The sequence below is a fragment of the Lynx rufus genome, unplaced genomic scaffold (assembly GCF_022079265.1).
Source record: "Lynx rufus isolate CCGP_SWC_20201006 ecotype Redwood Valley unplaced genomic scaffold, mLynRuf1.p SCAF_9, whole genome shotgun sequence".
Lineage (NCBI taxonomy): Eukaryota > Metazoa > Chordata > Mammalia > Carnivora > Felidae > Lynx > Lynx rufus.
In genome coordinates, this window is record NW_025814897.1 from 99,307,145 (window position 1) to 99,333,484 (window position 26,340).

General features: G+C 38.5%; 1 protein-coding gene across 3 annotated transcripts in view; it reads left to right on the forward strand.

The window, feature by feature from the left end:
• CSTPP1 (centriolar satellite-associated tubulin polyglutamylase complex regulator 1) overlaps positions 1-26,340 on the forward strand; it is a 197,779-nt gene that overhangs the window by 33,377 nt on the left and 138,062 nt on the right. For 2 of the 3 annotated variants that reach the window (XM_047070633.1, XM_047070636.1), the window contains exon 2: positions 15,280-15,382. In XM_047070633.1, the coding sequence (XP_046926589.1) occupies positions 15,280-15,382 (103 nt within the window). Of the gene's footprint in view, positions 1-6,974; positions 7,025-15,279; positions 15,383-26,340 lie in introns of those variants that run through there. The other variant, XM_047070635.1, reaches the window with a different exon arrangement.

Sequence of the window (26,340 nt, forward strand, 5' to 3'; positions counted from 1 at the left end):
GGGCAATAACAAGTATTGGCAAGAATGTGGAGAAATTACACGCTCATTCGTATCTGGTAGGATTATAGAATGACATAGCCACTTTTGAACACAGTTTGGCGATAAAACATACAGTTACCATATGATCAGCACTTCCACTCCTAGGTGTATCCCCATGAGAATTAAAAGGGTCCGTGCAAAAATCTGTACACAAATATTCACAGCAGCATTGTTCATAATAGCCAGAAGGTGAATACAATTGATGGATGGATAAACAAAAGGTGGTAAACTCAGAATGAAATGTGTTCAGCAAGAAAAAGAATGAAGTATTGACACAAGCTACGATATAGATGAACCTCAAAAATGAGATGCTAAGTGAAAGAAGGCGGTCACAAAAGGCCACGTATTGTATGATTCCATTTATAGGAAATGACCAAAGTAGGCAAATCAGTAGAGACAAAAAAATAGATGAATAGTTTCCAGGGTCTAGGAGAAGAGGGCATAGGAACTGACTGCAAATGGGTACTTATTTTGGAGGGTTGAAGAAATGAAGAAATTAGGTAGTGGGGATGGCTGCACAACTAAAAACTGTTGAATTGTACATGTTAAAAAGGGTGGATTTTATGGTGAGAGAATTGTATCTCAATAAAGCTGTTACTAGAAGAATCCACTGGCATGCCTGGCTGCTCAGTCAGTGGATCGTGAGACTCTTGACCTTGGGGTTGTGAGTTCAAGCCCCACATTGGGGGTAAGAGTTCGCTTAATAATAATAAAATAAAAAGAAAGAAAAAAGAAAAGAATCCACATTGTCTCAACCTGCAATCTTTTTAACTGTGCACATTTACAGTATTAATATATGCTTATGTATACATACTTAATATACACTATATATATTGTACATGTATACATATGCTTTAACTAGGTCATACATTCAGAGGTTCAAAAAATATATAATGAGACATGCATTGAGAGGAATTCTTCCCACTCTGTCCCAATTTACCCCTTTCTTCCTCTCTTATGCTCTGTAGACAACTGCTTTTATTCAACTAGCTCTTTTATTTAAAAAAAAACAAAAAACACACATACTGTATTTATTTTTGAAAGAAAGAGACAGAGTGTGAATGGGGGAGGGGCAGAGAGAGAGGGAGACACAGACTCCGAAGCAGGCCCCAGGCTCTGAGCTGTCAGCACAGAGCCCAACGCGGGGCCCAAACCCACGAAAGCAAGTTCATAACCTGAGCTGAAGTTGGACTTCCAACCGACTGAGCCACCCAGGTGCCCCTAACGTTTACTTATTTTTGAGAGAGAGATAGAGCTCAAGCAGAGGAGGGACAGGGAGAGAGGGAGACACCGAATCCGAAACAGGCTCCAGGCTCTGAGCTGTCAGCACAGAGCCCAGCGCAGTGTTCGAACCCGTGAACTGTGAGATCATGAACTGAGCTGAAGTTGGACACTTAACTGACTGAGCCACCCAGGCACCCCTCAACTAGCTCTTTTAAATCTATATGATAGGATTATGTTTTGTTTCTCCTAAGTTTCCAGTACTGCTAAGCCATTTTTTTTCTCTGATATGACTTCTTTCTTTACTTTTTCTAAAATGCACTCTTTTTCTGCCTTTATCAGAAAGGCATGTAATAATTTGCCCCCTTTGGCTGTCTCCAAACTAAGGTCTTAGTATAATCCAGTGGTCTGATTATCAGTACTTAGATTATCTTCTAGCCAACCATTATATTAAATAAAGGTAACACTTTCTTTGTAATACTTATTATCATTTGTCACTTACAGAACAAGACAAAATTTATTTATAATTTTTCCTGGATTATAATTGGTACAAGAGATCTCAACAGACTATCAGTAGGATAAAAGAAGCCAGGATAATATAATTTGACTATTCCATTTGGAAGGTTGGGTTCAGGGACACCTGGGTGACTCTGTAGGTTGAGCGTCTGGCTCTTGGTTTCGGCTCACGTCATGATCTCAAGGTTCATGGGATCAATCCACATGTCAGACTCTGTGCTGACAGCACGGAGCCTACTTGGGATTCTCTTTCTTCCTCTTCCCCTCTCCCTGCTTGCTCATGCTCTTGGTCTCTTTCCCTCTCTCTGCCTCTGCCCCACACACGCTCTCTCTCTCTCTCTCTCTCTCAAAATAAATAAATAAACACTTAAAAAATTGTTAGAAGGTTGGGTCCATAGTATGAAAAAAAGTATTTGAAAATAATTTAGTTTTGCCATGACTTATTTGCTTGCTTTGTATAAACAAAAACTTTGGCAATGTGGTTATAGATAGAAATATGAAGAACTTCAGAACTGCATTTGAGCAAGCCCAAGTACTTTCCATTGCTGAATCAAGAGTGAAAAGAATGAGGAAGGATTTCAATTTCCTTTTTTTTTTTTTTTAAGTTCCATTTAAGTAATGTCTCTACCTCATGTGGGGCTCAAACTCATGACCTTGAGATCAAGAGCCACAGGTGCCTCCAACTGAGCCAGCCAGGCATCCCTTCAATTTCTTTATCTATAAAATAATGGGAGTTGAACGATATGATCTTAAAATCCTTCCACTCCTTAAGCTTGTGCCATTCAGGAGCAGTGGTGAGAATAGTAATGAAGTGATTGGCTACTGGTTCCAAGTTTAGTACAACCAAGAGAGGCCAGTGGGACAATCTGTGGGAGGACGTAAGTGATTTCAAGTCCTAGTGAAAAGGAATAGTGTGTTCAATGGATATGGAGGAGGACAAGGAGTTTTCAGGTCAGGGGATTTGATAGGCCATCATTGTGAAAGAAACCCCACTATGTTCTCCTGGGAAGAGAGATGTGGGTTCTGGGTTCTTCTTGTTTTTTTTTTTAACATGTAGGTCACGAACTCTCAGGGGAGCTATAGGTGAGCCTTAGGAGGTTCTCAAATGCTCTAAATTATGTAGAACATATTAAATTATATGCATTTTTTCTGTGAGAAAGTATTTGCAGCTTTAAGTAGATTCTTATCACCTAACCGCCCCCCCCCCCAAAAAAAGCCACTCACTCTTAAAATAGTGGGGTGCCTGTGGCTCAGTTGGTTAAGCTTCCAACTTAGGCTCAGGTCATGATCTCATGGGTTATGGGTTCAAGTCCCATGTCTGGCTCTGTGCTGACAGATCAGAGCCTGGAGTCTGCTTCAGATTTTGTGTTTCCCTATCTCTCTGCCCCTCCCCTACTTTCTCTCTCTCTCTCTCTCTCTCTCTCTCTCTCTCTCTCTCTCTCAAAAAGTAAACATTAAAAAAAAAGAAGAAGAAAATCTAGAAATGAATGATAAAGACTCCTAATGATTAAGACGGAGAAAGAGGGACACTTCAGTGACCCTGCAGTGGGTAAATATGGTCATTGTGATATGGTCAGCTGGGTTTCAATCACAAGACATAGAAGTAAGGGGTGAGGAAAATGAATAGAGTAGAGCAGAATTTGCCATCAGGCAGTTTTGAGTCTTGGCTTGCCATTATTAGCTGGGTGACCTTGGGCAAGTTCATAACCTCTGTAAACCTCGATTTCCTTAGCTGTAAAATGGGGATAGTAAATATCTACCTGAAGTGGTGGTTGTGAAGGTAAAATGAGATAACAGCTGGAGCACATGGTACAGTACCTCTCCCCTCACAGGTTTTAGATTTTGTATATTTATTTTAAGGCCCTTATTGTACATTTTATTCTGAAAGACTGGTCCATCTTCAGAGAACCACTCAGTGATCCTCACACTCAAGAAGATCATGTCTTATTAAGTGGTTAGTTTAGAGGTTCTTTCCCATGCAGATTTGCAAGCCGGCTGTGTAAAAAAACCCACATTGGAACTTGTTGCCTGGCAGCACGTGTCCCTGAGTGGTAGTACATGGCTTGCATTGTAATGTCATCAGTGCAGGGGCCAGCTGGCTGAACATGTACTGCCACATGGGCTAGGGACTCCATTCCGCAACAAAACAGCAGCCAGCACTAGGGTTAACAGAAAATGACAAACCAGGCATGGATGAGGGAGGCGCCAGCAGAGCAGCGGGATGTCCTTTGATTTGCTTCTGTTATTTGCATGTCTTTCTTGTGATGTCTGTGAAATGTTCAGAATGACAAAGTTTTTAAAAGACCTGCTGACTCCGCCTGAAAAATGTGAAAAACCTCCCGTTTAGAGACCTATTATGTCCAGCTAGCCTGCATTTTCTGTATCTTTTTTTTTCATTTTTTATTAATGCAAACATTTGCATGAAGACAGAACCTTTGTTTCTTAAAGAGTTCATCTGCCCCTGCTGCTCACTGGCCCTGCCACGCAAGAGCACAACAGAACCTTTGTTATGCTTGCCGCAAAGCTGTTTATGAACGGTGGCTTACTGAGGACTGCTTCCTGTGCTGGGTGCTTCCATTTTGTCTAAAAAGAAAAAAAGAAAATCGTTCGTAGGAGTGAAAAGAATTTGGACTTGCTTTTATTCAAGTCTTGGATGTTGAAATGACAAGCAGCCCCCAAATTTGTGAGGAACTGGTAATTGCATCGAATGCATTTTTTCACTTTACCTTGAACATAATGAGGCTCTTAGTAACAATGGAAGGAACAAGTGCTTTCTCATTGGAATAGAGGGAAGGAACAGTAAAAAGGCAACAGAAGGAGGGGTTGAGAACTGGACAAAAGTGGCTTCCTGTAAGGACCCTAATATTGTAACAGAATGTGTTTTGGTACTTAGTGTTTCCCACCTGGGAGGCACAATCCTGAAATGGTTGAGTTGAATAAAGAATAACACCACAGTGTATAAATAGTGATACAGTTTATGTATTCATTCAGTAAATATTTGAATGACTGGTATGTGGAAGACACTGAATGGTCCTGGGTGTTAAAGGGGATAAAAGATAAATGAGTCATGGTAACTATCAGTCTTTAAGGAGTAGGGAGTCTAACAAAGAAGGTAACACATGTAGAACACAAATAACTCTGTATCAAGGTAGAAAGTGCCATTGGAAATATTTAAAATAAGTGTTTAGGGAGATCAGGAAAAGAAAGATTAGTTCTGGATCGGGGAGAATCAGGAAAAGCTTCACGAAAAAGGTGGCAGTTGACTTGAGCTTGGCAGGAAAGGGAGGCTTGGACATGGCAATGTAGCTGAGAGTGATGATGAGTCAAAAATTATGTTGGTCTGGTAAAATAGGTCCCTAAGTATATTTCCATAGGGTACTTTGGTGTTTAGGCTATTAATTTAGATGATATGGTAAGCGTTGGCATGAGTTTTCTGTGTAAACTAAATTAGGGCTGGCCTAGCCTATGCTGTTCCATTCACCCTATGACTTTTGTACACTTTGGCCTCAGCCTCTAGAGTCTCTATAAATATCTACAATAGTATCTTTACTTTCATCACAAAAATAGTAACTCAAAGGGATTATTGGGCATTATTACAGCCATATCTCATAAGCAGGGTGTAGACAGAGTTCTGAGTGGGGATTTGACACTTGAGACTCTCATTTGAAAGAGAATCCCTACCTCCATAGGGAGGCAGTATCAAGCAGAAGAGAGAGGATCAGGAATTCTAAGCCCATGAGTTTTCAGCTGCCTTAAATTAGAACTTATTTCTGTACCTTTCTGCCATTAGACTAAATGAGGTCCTTTTATTGTTATATGAGCTGTTGTGAGTGCCAGCTAGTTCCTGTGAAATAGTTTGAATGCAGAATGCGAAGAAATTGATAAGTTATTGCATTAGTACCTTGTTGCATCAAAACCACTAATCTGTATACTCATAGTTAATTGCATCCCAAATAAAATTGCTAATAATCTGTAAATGCATGGGTTTCCCCAAAGGCTACAACCTTTGATGACTATACAGCACAATTAATTTTTACCTTGTAACTTAAAAATTTTTTTTTAATGTTTATTCATTTTTTGAGAGACAGAGACAGAGCATGAGGGGGGGGGAAGGGGCGGAGAGAGAGGGAGACACAGAACCAGAAGCAGGCTTCAGGCTCTGGACCGAGAGCACAGAGCCCGATGCGGGGCTCAAACCCGTGAACCGTGAGATCATGACCTGAGCTGAAGTTGGACGCTTAACTGACTAAGCTACCCAGGCGCCCCTCACCTTGTAACTTTAATGCTTCCCTGCCTGACATGACATTCATTATGAGTGGCACTTGATTTACTCCGTGTTTGTCATTTTATAGGGTTTTATTTAACTTGTGGTTTTATGAATGTTTATGGAGTTGATTTGGTAACAATACTGCTCTACAAGTAACTGTTTTTGCAAAGCTGTTGTCATGACAATTATTACGTGGGTTCTTCATGTGTCCCATAGATTGTAACTGTGGGAAACTTAAGTGCCACTTCAGATTTCTCTGATGTTCTCAGTACACTTTGTTATGGTCAGCTGAGTACTTTAAGTTTGGATCTCTGTAAATGCCTCCTTAATTTTTTTTTTTTTCTGTAGCTTCTGGCACATGAAATTACAAGACTCCAAACTACTAATTCTGTATTATGAGATTTAGGCTAGAAATACTGAAGCAATAGGATGTAGGTACTTAGCCTTCATTGACATCCCTCAAATATAAAAAATCACCAGTTTTAGGAAGAAGGGAAGAAGGAAGGATTAATGGCTGACTAGAGACTCTTTGAATGTCAAAGCACTCAGCTTTGCACAGCTGTTAACTTGTACAATACCTCTATTGGTTGAGGGAACTAGACCTCAGTTTTCTGTCCTCCACTTTACATAAAGATCTTTGGTGACCTCTTGTTTTCTGGTTGTCACAGGTGATGTTAACATATGTGTGATGTTTTGTTTGCCCCCAGCATGTCTTTTAGTATTTGAGTTTGACCAGCTGTATAGCAGCACTGTGGTGGTTTGGATGCCCAAATGCATTTTATTAGTTTTGTGTGTTTTATAATGAACTTTTAATGTGAAAGATCTTTTCTTAATTTGTAGCTCTGTCCTTAGAAAATTCCATTTGACACATGTCATGCTGCACAGATAGATAGCTTTTTAAGGGCTGTGGTATAGTGCAGTCTTGACCACAGGCCTGGATTCAAACCTGTCTCTGCTACTCACTAGACCGTTAACCTTTGGGTAAGTTACATACCTGAGTCTTCCGTTTTTCATCTATAAGATGGAGATAAAAGAAAAGTACCCATCTCATAGGTTTGTTGTGAGAATTAAATGAATTAAGAGCCATAAAATGCTTAGAAGGCTGTCTTGCACAGAGAGTTTAATAAATGTTAGCTGTTGTTATTATTATATTTATAGGTTTAACTACCAGTAAGCAAACCCTGTAATGATTAAGAGCTATTAGAGAAGGGAAGCCTCCTGCATTTATATCAAGGATGTTTATCAGGATATTTGTGTGCAGTGTGATTCACTTACAATTTTTTCTGGGCTCCCAAAGTTAAACTTGACACACAGCTGTTTTATATTTGGAGCTAGTTAATGTTTGAAGAGGCCTGATTTGGGGTTAACACTTTTACTTTATTTTTGTCTATGGTAAATTTTAAATTTCTTTTTATATTATGCTCACTATGTTAATTGTGAATTCATGATTTGGTAAGGGACACAGTTACTTAAACTAAAGATCATACTAGAAAAAAAATAGTTGGAGTAGAGAGGGTCTATCTGAACAATACACAAAGCACAAAAGCCACAGTAAAATACTTTTGACTATATCAACACTTAAAATGTCTGTACAATGCAAGATACCACAAACAAATTAAAAGAAAAGCCATAAGATAGATATATATATATATATTTCCAACATATATAGAATTAGAAAAAAAACTACAAATAAAGGAGAAGAAAGAAGAACCAGAGAGGAAAATGGGCAAAGAATACTGGCAGATTATTCACAACAGAAGAAATACAAATAAACATGTAAATATGCTTAACTTAATTTGTACTTAAGAAGACTAAAGTTAAAACTAGAGTGAAAGCTATTTTATAACTGTTAAATTGGCAAAATTACAAAGTCTTGGACCAAGGATAGTGAAAACAGATATTCTCATGGCTGGGAAGAATATAAATTGGAATAACTCTTTGTAAAGCAATTGTATATATGTAAGTAAACATGAAGATGAGGAGTAAGGGGAACCCTTGTGCAATGCTGGTGGGATGATAAACTGGTGCAGCCACTATGGAAAACAGTATAGAGGATCCTCAAAAAATTAAAATAGAACTAGCCTATGATCCAGCAATTCCATTTCTGGGAATATATCCAAAGGAAATGAAAACACTAAGTCAAAAAGATAACTCCACCCCAATGTTCATTGCAACATTATTTACACCAGTTAAGACATGGAAACAGCCTAAATGTCCATCAGTGGATGAGTGGATAAAGAAGTTGTGGTGTATACATATAGTGGAATATTATCCAGCTACAAAAAAATGAGGAAATCCAACCATTTGTAACAACATGGGCGGATCTTGAAGGTGTTATGTTAAGTGAAATAAGTCAGAGAAAGACAGATACTGTATGATTTCACTTATATATGGAATCTAAAGAAAACAACAAACGAAAACTCAGACTCATTGAAGAAGAGATCAGACATGTGGTTGCCAGAAGCAGTGTGGGAGAGGGAATCAGAGGGAGGTGGAGGAGAGGCAGGGTGCAGATTTCTAGTTATAAGATAAATGAGGACTGGAGATGTAATGTATAGCATAATGACTATGGTTACCACTGCTGTATGATACATGGGAAAGTAGTTAAGAGAGTGAATCCTAAGAGTTCTCATCACAAGGAGAAAAATGTTTTTTCTTTTCTTTTTATTGTACCTATATCATGACTGTTAGCAAAACCTATTGTGATAATCATTTCATAATATATGTAAATCAAACTGTTGCTCTCTATGCTTTAAACTTATAGGATGATGTTTGTCAATTATTTCTTAATAAAACTGGAAAAAAACCCACAAAGATATGTGCATTCTGTCACATGCCAATTTCATAGAAAAACTTCCACATATGCACAGGGAATCATGTACAAGAATGTTCAACACAGCAAGATTTGCTATAGTGAAAATATGAAAACAACTTAAATATTTATTAATAGAGAAATATTTGCCATTGAGAAATACTGCAAGGGTAAGTTGGTTCCATATTATTTTATAAATGATCTCCAGACATGGTTGAGTGAAAAAAAAGCAAGGTTCAGAAAAATATGTGTCATTTATTTAAAAACAAAACTAAACCAAGCTCACAAATTATGTATTTTTTAAAGTGTGCATACCAACCTGATAACAACTGTTGTCAATGGGAACAGGGATTGGTTTTTAGCTTTTTCTGTACTGTTGGAATCTTTAAAAATAATTACATGTGTAATTAGAAATAAACATTAAAAAAATAATTTAAAGACCATACAAATGCTTTTAAGTGTCTGGTTTACCAATTTAAGCTTCTTTTCTAGTATTTATAATGGATAGCCAGAATTTCTCGATAATACAGTATAAAATGGGACACTTTGTAGGGTTTTGGATTTTTCTTATTTTGTTTTGCTTTTTGTTTTTGACAGGTTGTGGGTTATAGTGGAAGACTATAGGCTTTGGCATGCACACCTAGATCAGCCATTAGTTAAGACTTTAGCAGGTTCCTTAATCTCTCTGAGCTTCAAAAAAGTCTATTACTTACCTCATTGAGTTGTATAAGGATTACATGTACTGGCTTTCCTCATTTCCCACCTCCTTTGGTCAGAGGAAATTGGTCTAGTGTGGTCTAAGATCAAAGATGGTCTTGTATGGGTGATAAAATATGTCACCAGAACTTACTGTATCCCTGCATCAGGACATCTGAGTAAAGACGGAGGATGGTAAATAATTAATTTTAGAGGCCTATTAACATTTTAAACGAGTAAGCCATCTATTTGCACTTCACAAGATCAAATCAAATCATGCTAGTGATTTATAAATGATCTTGAACTTGAAGCTTCTAAACAGTTTACATGACAAGTTGTGTGGTTAACAGGGTTACTTTTCTTATCTCAGAGAACAAACAGTCTTAATTTAATTCAACATGTGTGCCAGCCAGCATCTGAATCTCAAGAGGCTTCAAAAACTAAAATGTTTCTCAGGAGGACTCTGGCAAGGGAGGAAAAAGCCAGATTTAAAGTTGAATATATGTATATACTGCGCTTTTCACATATACTGCTGTTGCTTTTATGTGTATCTATTAATATCATATGTAGTAGTTCATGTGAATATTTTCCCAGTGAGACTTGTTTATTCTAGTATAGGGATTCTGTATTAAATAATAATAATAAAATGAGTGGTCTAATTAATGTAGGTGGAAATTCTAGGCCCCTCAAGCAATAATTTCTAAATGAGACCCTTTATTTGATTGCAAAACAAACAAGCTAATACTTTGATGGTATTTATGCTTGGGAAGAGAGTTAAAAAGAAATAGTTCTGGACTTTCCCCATGTAAATTAGAGCCTCTTGAGTAATTAGCAGTTAATAAGTGAATGCTTCCTACAAGTTTAAAGGTTATAGCTGAAATGGGCATATGATTATGTATATTATTATATGTGTAGGGTTTATATAACCCAGGAATCCTTGAAGATAATCTGCAAGCATCCTTGGTTGGGCAAACAGAACTTTAAGTGAGTGGGGGTGGCTTTTGTAAGTTGGCCGCTTGGTGGTTTATTAGTGTTGAAAACCTACTGTCTTGTGAGTTTTGCAATGGCTGGGAATGGTACATAGTAACAACTATAGTGATAACAACAATAATAAAAATAATTGCTAATATTTATTGTGTACTTACTATGTGCCAAGCACTATGCCAAGATTATTACATATTTCATTTAATTCTCACTTTAGGCTTAGGTGAGGTACTATTCCCCAATTTTATAGAAAAGGGCAGAGAGATTAGGTAACTTACTTAAAATCAGAATTAATAAGTGCCAGCGCTAAAAATCAAATCCCAGTCAGCCTGACTTCAGAGTCCATGTTCTTAACCATTGCAAAACATTGCTGTGCCATTTTAATCTGTAGAATCAGTATGTAGCAGTATCGACATAATCATTAATGTGTTACTTTTTGTATATACCAAATATTTTCTAAAGAAGTAGTTCATTATCAGATATATCATTCTGTTTTTTTTTTTTTTTTTAACGTTTATTTATTTGAGAGAGAGACAGAGCATGAGCAGGGGAGGGGCAGAGAGAGAGAGGGAGACACAGAATCCAAAGCAGGCTTCAGCCTCTGAGCTGTCAGCACAGAGCCTGACGCAGGGCTTGAACTCACGAACTGCGAGATCATGACCTGAGCCGAAGTCGGACGCTTAACCGACTGAGCCACCCAGGCAGCCCTAGATATATCATTCTTAGAATCATACACATTTTATAGCAGGAATGACTGTGGTATAAAGAGATTAAGCCATCAGCAGGGGGCAAGTAAACAGAACCAAGAAGTTTCTGATCCACAATTGCCTTCCTTTGCAAGGTTCATATAACAATCATACAGTGTTACATATATTTCACTTTGATTTTTCAGTGCAGCACGTTGAAGTTATAAGTGCTTATCTCAGAGAGTGATGGTATCTGAGCAAGACAGGACCTTGGCCTTTGTGTGGATTTCAGAACAATAGAGCCTCATTGGTACATGCTGGAAAACTTAATCCCGGGCGTGTTGTAGGAATCACAGCAAAGCAGAAGAGGAAAAGCCAATCTGAAATGTTTTTCTTTTTCCAAGGAGGGCAGCTAAGGTGCCCAGATATCTTTGCCCTCTGGGGATGCAGGTGTGCAGTTTTTATTCTTTAATCATCACATAAATTAAAGCCTATTCCTTTGCATTTAAAAAATAATATAAAACGACACCCTGCATGTTTTATTGCCAGGCAAGAGCTTTGAACTTCTGTCTCATTGAAGTTTGATAAACTGCAAGGATCTTCCAGGGTTGGGTGGTGCACTTAACCACAGAGGGAACTTTGGACTGATAAGAGCTGCAGGTGAAGGAAACCACCGGGGAGTAGCGGTTAGAGAGAGCTCTTCCCTCTTGGCTTGTGAGAAATTCTCCGCACGGAGGAACTTTTCCCTGCCTTTCCTGGCTCTTCTTAAGCTGCTTCCCTTCACCCACAAATAAAAAGAGCACCAGGGCTTTCTGTTTCCACATTGTAAACTAGGAATAGGTGGGGTGAATATTTTGCAGTTCTTTATAAGAAATTTTGAAATTCGATGACAAATTCTGACTTCACACAAATGCTGATTGGCATGCACACACACGCACACACAGACACACACACATGTAAACCACATTTTTCAGATGATTTTGCTATCAACCGATGCACCTGCCTTTGTGCTGTATGTAAAATAAAGATCGTATTTACTCGAAAACGGATTACACAAAATGTTAATAATGAGGCAGTGTGGCGTAGCGTTAGGAGCCTTGGTTCTTGTTGTGAGTCTTGGCTTTTCTTCTTACTAGCTGAGTGATCTTGAGCAAGCTACTTTAATTCTATAAATCTCAGTTCTCCCATTTGTAAAATGGAGGTACTCAAAATATGTATGTATCAGGATTGTGGTGAAGACTGAATAAAAGAATGCATGTTAAGACAAGAGTACAGTGTTTGGGATATTGTTCAGTGCATTGCACAGGTGCTTCAAGTTGGTATCTTTATTGTTATTGTTATTATATGTACTATTAAAATCTGTAAACATCAGATTTGTAGATGAATGTTAAACAGATATAGGCCTTTTTCTTCTTTCTTTCTTCTTTCATTCTTCCTTCCTTCTTCCCCTCCCTCCTTTCTTCCTCCCCCCCCCCACCTTTTTTTGGTGCAAAGTAGTTTTCCAGAAAATCCCCCACCCCAAACAGGACAAAAGTACTTTGATTCTAACTGCTCTGAAAATATTTCTCACTCAAAAGGCTTTCATATTGACATTTAGTCCCTGAAGCTAAGGAGGGGAAGCAGCAAGATTTTCAACTAAGTAAGAGCTCTTTCATTTTTACCGTCGAATCAAAACCAAAACCAAAACCAAAATACCCCAATCCTGATTAGCCTTAGGTAGATCTAAGTAAAAAAAAAAAAAAAAAAAAAAAAAAAAAAAAAAAAGCCTATCTAGTCCAAGGAAGGGATCTTTTTGTAAGACTACGGTAAGTGGGTGGAAAAAGGGAAGGAGAATACAAAGGTGACAGTGTCACTGATTTTAATGTGAGTTTGGCCTTTTTCTTCCCAATTTAATGTATATATTAAGGTAGAAAACAATGCCAGATATCAGCATGTATTATCTCTCCACTCTCAGTTTTGGCCATTTCTTGGAGAAATCGTTTTCCGGTTGGATGACCTGTTGCCTAAGCACTGATTTTGTTTTCACTTGTTTTTTGGAGGTGGGGGGCTAGGGAATGTTTGCAGTGCTTGATGGTTGTTAGCTTTGGGAAGTGCTCATATTGACAAAATAAGTCACAGAATGTAAACATGTCATTCATCTGGACACTAGGCCCATGCAAACGTGGTGAAACCTTAGGTCACCATGGTCAAATGAAGACTCTCCTGAATACAGTTTGGGTAGGTAAACTTACTTGCTTTATAAGTTTCACTGGACTGCCAGGACTTCAGGAATGTGGGTTTTTTGTTTTGTTTTGTTCTTTTGAGTTTATTTATTTATTTTTTGAGAGAGAGAGAGAGAGAGAGCACTTTCACATACACAAGCAGAAAAGGGGCAGAGAGAGAGGGAGAGAATCCCAAGCAGTATCCATGCTGTCTGTGCAGAACTCAACGTGGGGCTTAATCTCGTGAACCGTGAGATCATGATCTGAGCCAAAATCAAGAATCAGACACTTGACTGACCGAGCCACCCAGGTACCCCTTAACCAGTGATTCTTAAACTTCAGGGTACATAAGAAACACCAAGGTACTTGTTAAAAATTACTGGGCTCCTTGAAAAGTACAGCATAGAGAATGTAGTCAATAATATTGCAGTAACGTTGTATGGTGACTACCCTCACTGGGGTGAGCATTGAGTATATGTAGAAATGTCAAATCACTATGTTGTACATCTGAAACAAACATAACATTGTATGTCAGCTATACTGCAATTAAAAAAAACCAAACTTAAAAAAAAAATTACTGGGCTCCAAGTAGAAATTTAAGGTCACTTAGTCTGGTATGGTGTCAGATTACAAATCTGCATTTTAACAGGGGATCTGAGGTGATTTCAGATCACGAAGTTGATTCACCATATTTTGAGAAAGGGTTAAATTATGTTTTTTCCCACACCTTCTTTATCAAGAAGAAAAGAGATGTAGCTTAAATAACTATCCAAAATTAGGCTATAAAAGACAGAGCCATGATTCCAACCGAGGTCTGTCTAATTCTAATACATAAGCCCATGATTAATTCACACATTTTCTAGTCACAACAAATGCAGAAAACGTGATTTCTGATAAATTGAGCCACACAGATTTCATGGTCCTAAGGTTAATAACTTATACCATGTGGCATGTGGGTGGCTTAGTTGGTTGAGCATCCAACTCTTGATTTCTGCTCAGGCTGTGATCTCAGCGTCGTGGGATTGAGCCCTCATCAGGTTCTGCATTGAATGTGCCCCTCTCCCCCACTCATGCTTGCTCTCTCACTCTCTCTCAAAAATAAAAATAAAAGTAAACAACAACAACAACAAAATAACTTTTAAAGCATTACTGAAGTTTTCATTAAATTTCCTTAAGCTTTTTCAGGGAACTTTTTTATTATTAAAGAATTGAGTTTTCTTTGCAAGCAGATCATCCATGTTTTGGGCATGGCATCACTACTCCCTGGGTTAAGTTTCTGAGACATGCAGAAGTGGAAGAGGGTGGAAAGAGGCAGAAAGAAAAGAATGGTGTTAAGTGGTGCTCAAGCTCCTCACTGTCATTAATGTCACCCTCATCACTGAAATGAAGAATGAAGGGTCGATATTACTACTAATAGCCAAGGGGTGCTTGGGTGGCTCAGTCAGTTAGGCGTCCGACTCTTGATTTCAGCTCAGGTCATGGTCTCGTGGTTGGTGGGTTTGAGCCCCACGTCAGACTGTGCTGGCAGTGCAAAGAAAGCCTGCTTGGGATTCTCTTCCTGCCTCTCCCCGTCTCTCTTTCTCTCTCTCTCTCAAAATAGATAAATAAACTTAAAAAATTTTTTAAATACTAATAGCCAATCAGATGGTAATAGGTCATGTTCTACATTGTCTCCCATCCTACCCTGTGAGACCTTAGCTTAGTTAGGGCCAACAAATTTGGTTTGCCTATTCCAGTCCACTTTCTAGGGCAGGCAGAGCCAACATCTTGATGGACTTTTATGGCCTCCTAGTAGGACTAGGATGACTCATTTTCTATGTCTCTCACTTTCTCTTTTTATCTTCATTTTTCTTTCAGCCCAGCGACATGTCCTCACGTACATGGAAGATGCAGTGTGCCAACTGCTAGAGAACAAGGAAGATATTAGCCAGTACGGCATTGCCAGGTTCTTCACTGAATAGTAAGTACCTGAGCGCTTTGTCAATAGGGTGAGCCCAGAGAAGGCCCTTGGAAGTGGGCAAGGTACAGGAAGAATAGAGCAGGAAATTGTTGATTATGCAGTGGCACTGAATGCTTGGTTTTGGCAGGTCGGCTGAGGGCTGCCCAAACATGTTTTGGAATATGCCTTTGGTGCAGCTAGTTTTGTCCAGTGGTTATGTCTCATGAGTGGTCATGACTATCGTAGCTCAAGAACTAATTGATCAGTTAGATCTGTTTCTTTAGGTCCCTCTTATAATTTTTAACTTTCTCCATTATTCAGAATACTCCGTCTTGATTGCCTGTAGTCAGTGTTCCTTTAGCCTGTGTTTTTTTGCAGCTGGCCTTTCTCATGGAAACGCTTGGGATGGTTTCCCTCTGCAATTTTCTTCCTACAGGATGCTGTGTCAATCAGCTAATGATTTAAGAGTATTTATAGAGGCAGAAGAGCTTTCATAGTTTATGTCTTTGAAAGGTTGTGTTTCTTTGTAAAGCATGCTTGGAGTGTGTAAAAGTCAAAATGATTACTGCTTTTTTAATATCACAGAACTGTTTTTAGGCTGAAAGAGAATCCATTTTAAATACCTTGGTCTTCATGAAAGGATGTGCTAAAGAAATAGAAAATGTTATTTTTATTTCCAAAATGCCATCACATATTTGTGTAATCATTTGGAATCTCCTTCCCTTTTTTATGGTTTGCTGGGAATCTTCTAAGGAAGAGTAGCCTCTAACAGGCTTCTATTTCAGAGGAATCATGAGCTCAAGTCCATCCTCCTTGAAAACAGATTTTTTTCCTTTCTGTGCTCCACAGCCTCTTTGAAGATCAGACAGCTTTTCTAACAGCCTAACAGCCTAACAGCCTGGTTTGCTGTTAGGGGAATTCTTGACTCTCCCTAGCTCTTTTGCCAAGCTATAGGCCTTTCAAATAAAATCTAGATGTCTTATGGATTGGAATTTCAAGTCCCCAGGAAAAAGAGGCTCTGTAGGCACAGAGCTGGTCCCTTCTCCCAGTCCTCTAAAGGAGGATCAAGAAAGGAATTTTCCTTGTTCCCATGGTGTGGGCTGAAGCAAATGAGGTGGGCAGGGAATAAAGACTGAGATTGAATAGCTTTGCTTGCTCTTACAGAACTGACAAGCCTACGGGTCAAGTTTCTAGGCCATTTAATCTGTACCAGCACTCCTGAGACTTCTTGCCAAGTGAAATATGACTCTTCTGGGGGCAATGCTTCTTCCTGTTTTGTTTTGTTTTGTTTTGCCCATTTTACTCTACCTTCCTCCTCACCCCCACCATCTCCTGTATAAGTCTTTTTCCTGCCACATTGGTTCCCTGAGGGCAGGCATCATGTCCTCCTCATCTTTGTGTTCCTAGTGCCTGGCATGATGTTTAGCACATAATAGACGGTAGGTGAATATTTGTTGAATACACAGCTGTATCTATATTTTAAGTTATTGCATACTATTTACTCTTATTCTTGATCATAATAAGTAATAAGGACTTTCTCTTGCTTTTTCTCTCTTTTTTGTTGATTCTTTTTGATAAAGCTCTCTATTCTGCCATATAAGAAGCTGTATACTGTACATGTAGCACTCCAAAAGTGAACCCAGCTGGTCTCTATAACTGATACTGAACTCTGTAGAGCAAATAGTAAAGCTTATAACTGTTTCAAAATGCTATCGAATGCTATTAACTGTAGCTTTTATCCACCAGTACACTGTTGAAAAATATATTAAGATTTTCCATAGCACTGATAGAAATCTAGTTGCTAAGTAAGCTGTTTCTTGCCCTCAGGAAACTAAAACTTACAAGATGTGTGTGAGTGGCACACACCTGACACTTTTCAGAAATCATATTGGCCCAAGGCAAGTTATTTTGAGAAATGAACTAGCGTCAAAGCTCCAAACTCTTGTGGCACCTGGGTGGCTCAGTTGCTTAAGTGTCTGACTCTTGATTTCGGCTCAGGTCATGATCTCACAGTTTGTGATATCAAGCCCCACATTGGGCTCTGTGCTGATAGTATGGAAACTGCTTGGGAATCTCTCTCTCCTCCACTCTCTCTGCCCTTTCGCCACTCGTGCTCTGTCTCTCAAAATAAATAAATAAACTAAAAACAAAAACGAGCCAAAAAATCTTAAAACCAAAAAACAAACAAACAAAAAACTTGAAAGGTGCAGACATACGATGAAATTGAAGGCGGTATTTGGTAGACAAGGAGACCTGGGTGGTAAAAGCTCCTGATTTTCTTTGATTATGAATTTTATTTATCCAGTGAAAATCCTTCCTCCTTAGGCCTCAGTTTTGTACCAATTCGTAGCAGTATAATGTAGGGAAAAGAGCAGTGCCCTAGGAAGAAGAGTTCCTTATTCTTAACAGTCCTCACTCTATAATCTTGGGCAATTTCTGCAGTTTTCTGGGCTTCAGTTGCCACAGCTATGATATAGGTATAATAAAATCTGTTGTTCTAATGATAATAACAATGTAGCAATTATACACTATAATGAGCAGTTTTTAATGAAACTCGTACTGTGTCTCAGCCACTATAATTCTTTGAAGTAGGTACTATTATTATCACCTCTGTTTTATAGATAAGGAAGCCAAGGCTCATAAAGGTTAAAATAGCTTCTTTAAATTCACAAGCTAGTAAGTGACAGAGTTGGGATCACAAACTCGTAAGTGACAGCGTTGGGAATCATGTCTTGTCTGGAGTATTTCAAAGGCTACTACTCTCTACTGCCTCTAAGTCACTATACTGCCTAACATTGCTAGAGATCTACCCAGATCGTTTTTGGAGGTCTCTTCTAGCTATAGTTTCTAAATTCTTTGAAATTTCCTTTATGAACTATACTCCACAAAGGTTATCACATAACCTTGTCTGGTGACCTTAGCTCATTGCCATTTAAATGTTTAGTATTGGCCTTCTTAGGGGATACAATTGGAACTGGCTCTAAACAATAGGAAGCAGGATTTTTTAGAAAATATGTTAACAGTACACTTCCATCTCTCAGTTTCAAGTTCATACCTTGGGATTTTCGTGCACTTAATGATGGATGATTTACCTATAAACAATGATAAAAGAACTCTTTCAAATTGTTTTTGGAATGCTTTTCTGTTGATTTTCTTCTGTGGGTCTGCTTGTCTTCTCACCTGCGCTGTCTGTCATTCCTCAGTTGTTGGTGTTTTCCAACAAATCCATGATTGTTCCAGCAAATCTGCGTAAGCTGCAAAACACAAGGAGCTAAGCTGTACTGTGGGTGTATGTCTGTAAGACTGTGAGCTCTTTAGATCATATTCCTCTGGACACTCTTGAAAGAAGGATACTAAATCCCAGAGGATTTTCTTTTATGTCGTATGCAACCTCTACCTCTGAATGTTGTCTTTCAACCAGTGGAAGGTAAAAGGAATTAATAGCAAGAGGTGCCACTCTAAGAATAGACCAAGTGTCAGCACGGGGTCAGGACCTCTGAAGAAGTACATCCAAGAAAATGAGGCCAGAGTAGCTGTAACTTAGAAACCACAGCAGAGTGTGACCAGGTTCTTGTGGTAAAGATAAAATGAGAAATGTGGTTTTTCAAGACATTGGAAAATAATGATGAGAGAAAACCAGGCTGAAATCTGAGAATTCCTATCAGGATTGGGAACTATTCTTCACAGGCTAAATTGATAGTTACAACACTGTGGCATCAGGGAGCTTGACCTCCACATACTAATATAGAAAAGAATGATGCTCTGTGGTCTTGGTTGGTGGGCCCAGGAGGGCTCTTTCTTATGATCAAGTGTCTTGTTTTTGTTTCTTTTTCAATGATGGTTTTAACTTCTTGGGGATGCTTTCATGATGACTGTTTGGGTTGCAAGTACACAGATTACCTTCATTGATAGAGGTTTATTTTAAGGCTATGTGAGAATATAAGACAGCATTCACCCATGAATTCATTCCATAATTATTTTTGAGTACTTACTATGCACCTATGTGTAGTAGGCAGTGGAGCTATAGTAGTGAGCAAGATAAATAAGGTGATTCTTGTCATGGACCTAAGGGGTTAGTGAGGGAGATAGTCAATAAATAAGTAAACTGATGAGGACAATAGCAAAAGCTGATAGGTAATAAATACTTGCTGTGTGCTAGGCACTGTTCGAAGCATTTCAAATGTATTATTTCATTTAATTCTCCCAATACTATGAGCTGGGGTTTTAATATTCTCTTCATTTTTTTACACATCAGGCAATGCAGGTGCACAAAAGTAACGTTCCCAAGGTTACACAGCTGATGGCCATATCAAGGCAAATAACCCGGAAGTCACTAGGGTGATGTGATATACAGGATAGCCAGGAAGACTTCTTGGAAATGGCATTTGAGGGCTTCTCCCAGGGATGATTGGCTCATCGCATTGAAGAGCCAATAAGTTATGTCTGTTCAGGTGACTCACCTTCTTTTTGTCTACCTTTGTTATCTAAGCTTTCCAAAAAAATCATTTGATTGATTGTATTTCCTGCTACCCAGAATGGAATAACCGTAATAGGCAGTGATCCGGGAAAAGCCACGTTACAAGTAATTGGCTTCCCTGTGCATCAATCATTTATCATAAGGGAAAGTAATAAAATAATTAGACATAAAAATTACCTGTGTTGTCTAGTATCTAATAGAAATATGAAGATTGAAATCTTAGTGTTTAGAAAAAGAGCATTAATAATTATATCTTGATATATATTAATCATCAGAATTCACTTGGCAATTTGCATACCTCTTTTTATATACTCTTGCAGTAAAAAGCACTGGCATCAAATCCTCCCTTCTTCATTGTTTTGATTAGAATAAATCCGTGAAATGTGAACACTAATTCACTCCTGGAGACAAAAAGGAAGTTCCAAGAGTGCATATTCCTAAATCACTTAAAATGTAACTCTAATGAAAACAACCCATGATTATAAAATATGTATTGTTTCTTCCTTTTTTAAACAGGTGCTCTGAGCCCTATGAAAGATGACCCACTTCTCTCCTAGGTAATCTAGAACAGTCAGAGTATAAGCTTGCAGTTCTAAAGTTGGCAGATTTTTTAAGATTATCCATCATCCAGGATTTAAGTAATGTTTTGGGTTCTTCTTGTGCCCATGGTAACAAAGGAGCAGTTTTGGAGCAACAAGAAACACATCAGAACAAATCAGGACTTCATGGATTTCCAGGTTCATAGCTTTGAATGAGGGATGGACTTGAGACTTCTCTGGGCCATTTCTGCTCCATGTTTTCCCTTCTTATTGTTGTTAAATTGAGCCAAATGTGCTGTGGTGAAGTAATGGTGACTAATCCTATTATAGGCTTCTTCAAAAGGGTATTGCTTCTCCCTGCAAACCACCCCCCCATCTTTTTTCCATAGTTCAGTTCTTAGCTGGAGTTGACACACTATAACAGAAAATGACCCATTTCTCATTGTCAGCATCTGGATTCTCACAGACTGAGATAATTGCCAAGAATAGATTTTGCCTTGAGCTGGAGCAATCCTGTCCTCACTGTTATTGGCTCAGGCACTTATGTTAAGATGTCATTTGTAAAACCTATAGAGGATTCTGGTTCTTTTCTATGTTACCAGGGGTATCCTATAGCAAAAGTACTCCAGAGAGACATAGTGGTGAGTAGAGAGTCACCAAAATCGATTTTGAAACTTAAAAATCCAGGTTCCTCAAGGATATAAGCAGCTGCTTACTTGCTTAGAATCCATCACTCTCTTCAGTCCCTTCATGTTTTGATTACAGGAAAACCATCCAGCAGCACTTGACCTGGTAACTGAGGAAGCCATTTCACAGCCCACTGGTCCCCTGACTCATTTAGAAGTCAGAGTCAAAGGTTGTGGAAGTAATAATTGGGCCCAGATTCTCCCTGTCAGGAGAGACCTTACTTCCCCACCTCTTCCCTTCTGCAAGTTAAGAGAAACTTAGCTGTTGTGAAACCATTCAGTAAGAGGAAATGAAGGAACTCCATCCTTGGCTGAAGTATTCTCAAGAACAAGTGATATTATTTCTGTTTTCATGGGAGCTGCTTTTATAGCTAGCTAGTATAAAATTTAGGTATAATTTTCTACCCAAAAATATTTCCCCTTAGAGAAATTACTTGACTTATTTTAATCTATAAGCAATACAAAGAATCTTTACTTGGTCCAATCCACGTGCTGATCTTTCTTCTCATTCCACCGCTCTGATAATTCCCTGAGTCCCTCTCTGGAAATCAGGTAGACACACACAAATGTGAATGAACAGATCAGTAGCGCTATTAGAAATGTGAAATAGCTCATCAGAAGTCAAGAAACTTTAGTTCATCAACAGCAGAACCATTTAAATTCAACAGTGTTTCTAATTTCTTCCATAATTTGCTTAGAACTCTAGAAGATCTGTGGTGCTGGCAGCACAGGCCTGGCACAAGAGCAGGAAAGAATGACACATTCTGGCACCTTTAGCCAGAAGGTCTTTAATGAACTGGGATGGGGGTGGAGGGGATGGAAGGGAAGGCGGAGGGACAGTGAGGATTTTGGCAGCCACACAAAGATTCTTCTTCCCTGAGAAAAGTGAAATGAAAGTCAAATGAAGCTTCTCTCTGTTACTATGATTTGCTAAGATGTTTGTCTGTCTCTCAGCTTCCAGCCCCATGGCAGGTGCATCTTTACAGTCAGTGACTTCCCCACAAAACAAATTGTTTCTCAGGATCCCTCAACAGGGGTCATGTCCAGCCAATTTCCTGCCCAAGGCCATAACTGTGATTCCTTCCTTCAGCTATCAGATGCAGTCTGACCAGCACAGTGGAAACCATCTTACCAGAAAATGTCACGAGCATGTACATTTACATTGGGGACACGTTGACCTGAGTTCTGGCTGAGATCTGGGGCTGCGACAGTCAGTAATGCTGTTTCTGGGGTGGCCAGAGAAGCAGCCTCGAGTTCATCCCTTTGTCATTAAATAACATCAACAGCAAATGTCTTTGTTAATGTCCTCGTGTTATATTTTCCAGGTCGAGATCATGCTAGGGATAATAATACCTATCTCACAGGGTTGTTGTACAAATGAAGTAAAATGACATGTATAAAATGGCTGGCTATCTAGAATTCATTCTTATTTTCAAATGGTCTTAGAATTGAAGATTTTGAGGACTTTTTAGTCTCTCTTGTCTTCTGTAATACCTCTTGCTTACTCTGCCTTTTGTGTGCTTTTTTGGAGATTAAAGACATTTGATGATTTTCTGCATCACCATTAGCCATTTAGTGTTAGCCACTTTACTCATCATTTGGTTCATTCAGAGAAAGGTCTAGGAAAGCTTTTCTGTCTTCCCTTTTCCCACCACTAAGCCATTTTCTCACTTCCTGGCTATACCCTCTTCTCTCTGGCTGCCAAGATGAAAAACTTCAAGGTGTAATAGGAGACCTGAGCTAGTCAAGTCTATCCAACTTGCATTGTTCCTACTCTAAGCTCTAGCGGTACAGGGATGTGCTCAGGGTAATGAAAAGCAGACGTTCTCTGCTGAGGTCATGGCTCCTCATGCTGGCAGCCTGCTGCAGGAAGCTGTTTATCTGTGCTTGCTGAGCCAAACTCCAGCCTCCCAACAGTTGGAATGTATTGAGAAACCACAGAGCCCAAAGAGACAACGTTACACAGGCAGTTCCAGGCAGGGAGAGTATATTTACACCATACAAGCCATACAAGCTACAGTTTACATGTGTGGGGATAATTGCTCATCTGCACACTCTCAAACTGCACCTTCTATGCAATATATATGCCCTCTCAAGGGGGTTTAACCAGGAGAATTGTACTGCTATATCCAAAATGCCCCAAACACCTACTATATAGTACTTGCCATAAGGAAAAAGAGGTAGTATAGAAAATTTGATGTAAAAACCACCTTTTTAAGGTAGTGTTTTTCTGAGTCAAATTTGATGCTTAGAATCTTGAACCATACAGACCCCGTCTCTAAAGCATCCCATAGCATTGTTCCTTGCATGGTTTTTCCAACTACATGTTTTTCTTATCTCTTTACCAAAACATCAAGTATGGTTATAGTTTCAAATGTGACTGTAAGATATGGTCCGTTGCCTAGAAGGGGATGTAATCTGCTTAAGGAGATAATGCTTACTGATTAGCAAACAATTAGAGAGCCATTTCAAGACCTTATACAATGGCACTAAGTTGTGCTCCGAGGTCTGAGAATAAGGAGAAATAATGGGTACTAGAGAAGTTAAATGAGGCGTCATAGAAGAGTGTGTCTTGACTTGTGTGATGGTTAATTTTATATGTCATCTTGATTAGGCTAGGGTATGCCCAGACAGCTGGTAAAACATTTCTGAATAGTCCTGTGAGGGTGTTTTCAGAAGAGATTAGCGTTTGCATTGGTAGACTTTAAAGAAGATCCACTCGCATCAGTGTGGGTGGGCATCACCCTGTTCCTTGAGGACCTGATTAGAACAAAAAGGTAGAAGAAGAGTGAATTTTTTGTTTGGTTTTTTGTTTTTTGTTTTTGTTTGGCTTTAGCTGGGACATCCATTATCTCCCACCTTCGGACATCAGTGCCTTTGAATTTAGACTAGAATTTACCTCATTGTCCCTCTGATTCTTGGGCCTTTGGACTCAGACTGGGACTTAACACCACTGACTCCCCTGGCTCTTAGGCTTACAGACTTGGATTGAATTACGCTACTGACTCACCTAGTTCCCCAGATTGCTGATGGCAGATCATGGGCCTTCTCGGCTTCCATACTCACGTGAGCCAATTCCATAATAACATAAGCTAACTCTCTTCTTGTATATACAGTTTACCCTTGACCAGCACAGGGTTAAGGATGTCAATTCCCCAACACAGTCAAAAATCCATGTATAACTTTTGACTCCTTGAACAACTTTACTAATAGCCTACTGTTGACCAGAAGCCTAAACAGTTGATCACACAGTTGATTAACATGTGTTTTGTATGTTATATTTACTATATTTTTACAATAAAGCTAGAGGAAAGAAAATGTTATTAAGAAAATCACAAAGAAGAGAAATTTCAGAGTCCTGTACTATAAAAAATCTGTGTATAAGTTGACCCGCACAGTTCATATTTGTGTTGACTAAGCATCAACTGTATGTATGTATCTACTGCTGGTTCTGTTTTTCTGGAGAACACTGACTAATACAACCTGGAAAGGTGAATAGAATTTGGATAAGCAAACAAGAAAGAAATATTTTTATGTGACATGAAAGTACTATAGCATAGTGGTTAACAACACAGACTTTGCAGTCAGATCTATGTGTGAGGGCCTGCCACTTACTAGTATGTGAGCTTATGCAGGTTGCTTAGTCTCATCTATAAAAGAGAGAGACTCATATATAAAATAGAAAGTTCCACGTTGCATAATTATTGGAAGGATAATGAATATAAAGTGCTTGGTATTCTACCTATGATGTACTAAGTGTTGAATGAATGGTAGCTACTGCCACTGTTGTTGTTTGTGCATTCAACAAATATTTATCGAATGCCTTTGTGTTAGTCAGTATTCTAGACACTGGGGGATACAGCAATGAAAAACAGATAAAAAAAAAATCCCAGCTTTCATGGAGCTTCCCTTCTGACATTAGCTTTCATTCTGAAACTGTATTTTACCTTTTTTCCTCTTGTAATAATTTTAGACTTATAAAAAAGTTGTAAAAATAACATAGAGTTACCATATCCCTTTCACCCAACTTCCAGTAATGTTAACATCTTCTCTAACTATAGTATAATTTTGAAAATCAGTTCATTGAAAACTATTAACTATCTATGGACATTATTAGAATTTGCACCTTGATTTTTGAAGGGTAATTTTTTCTGGCATAAGTTCTAGGTTGGCAGTTATATTAGTACTTTGAAGACACTATTCCATTATCTTCTAATTTCCGCTGTTTCTGTTGAGAAGTATCAGTCATTCTTACACCTTTGAAAAATAATCTGTCCTTTGGCTACTCCTTGGATATTTCTCCTTGGTCTTGGTTTTTGATAGTTTTACTATAAGGTGCCTAGGTTTGCTTTTCTTTATATTTAAACCACCTAGGGTTCTTAGTGCTCCTCAAACCTGTAATTTGATGTCTTTTATCAGTTTTTGAAAGTTCTCAATTTTTAGCTTTTCAGATTTGCTTCTGTTCCACTATCTTTACTCCTTCTGGGATTCCAATTATACAATCCAATTATATAAACATTAGACCTCTTATGTACTTCTCTGCATTTTTCCTCATTTTGTCTTATATGGTTCCTTACGGATATTTTTTTCTGACCTATTTCCCAGTTCATTAATTCCCTTTTCATTTATGTGTAATTTGCTGTTAAACCCATGTACTGAGTTATTAATTCCAATTCATGTTTTATTTTTGTTTTTTTTTAATATCTTACTGTAATACTTTTAATCAGTCTGTTTTAAATACAAAAGAGGGGGAAAGTTGCAAGCTGGGGGAAACTGTGGATGTTGAAAGTGAGTTTGAAAAACCTTAGGATTTGTTTATTAGTGTTTCTCATACTTCTCTTAGTCTTGCTTCCCATAGTACATCTTCGTTTTTCTTTTTTATTCCCAGTAGTGAAGATTTTATTATTTATTAAATTTTTTTTTAATGTTTATTTAATTGAGAGAGAGAGAGAAAGAGAAGGGGAGGGGGAGGGAGAGGGAGACACGGAATCTGAAGCAGGCTCTAGACTCTGAGCTGTCAGCACAGAGCCAGATGGGGGCTAGAACTCATGAACCGTGAGATCATGACCTGAGCTGAAGTCAGACGCTTAACTGACTGAGCCACCTCAAGCACCTCAAAGATTTTAATTTACTTTACTGTCTGTAGTTTGTTATGAAAACCTTATATAGTTTAAAACTACTATTTTAGTTTGTTTATTAGAGGCTTTTTTTTTTTTTAAGAGGAGTTTTAGGATCACAGCAAAATTGAGAGGAAGGTGGAGATTTCCTATGTATCCC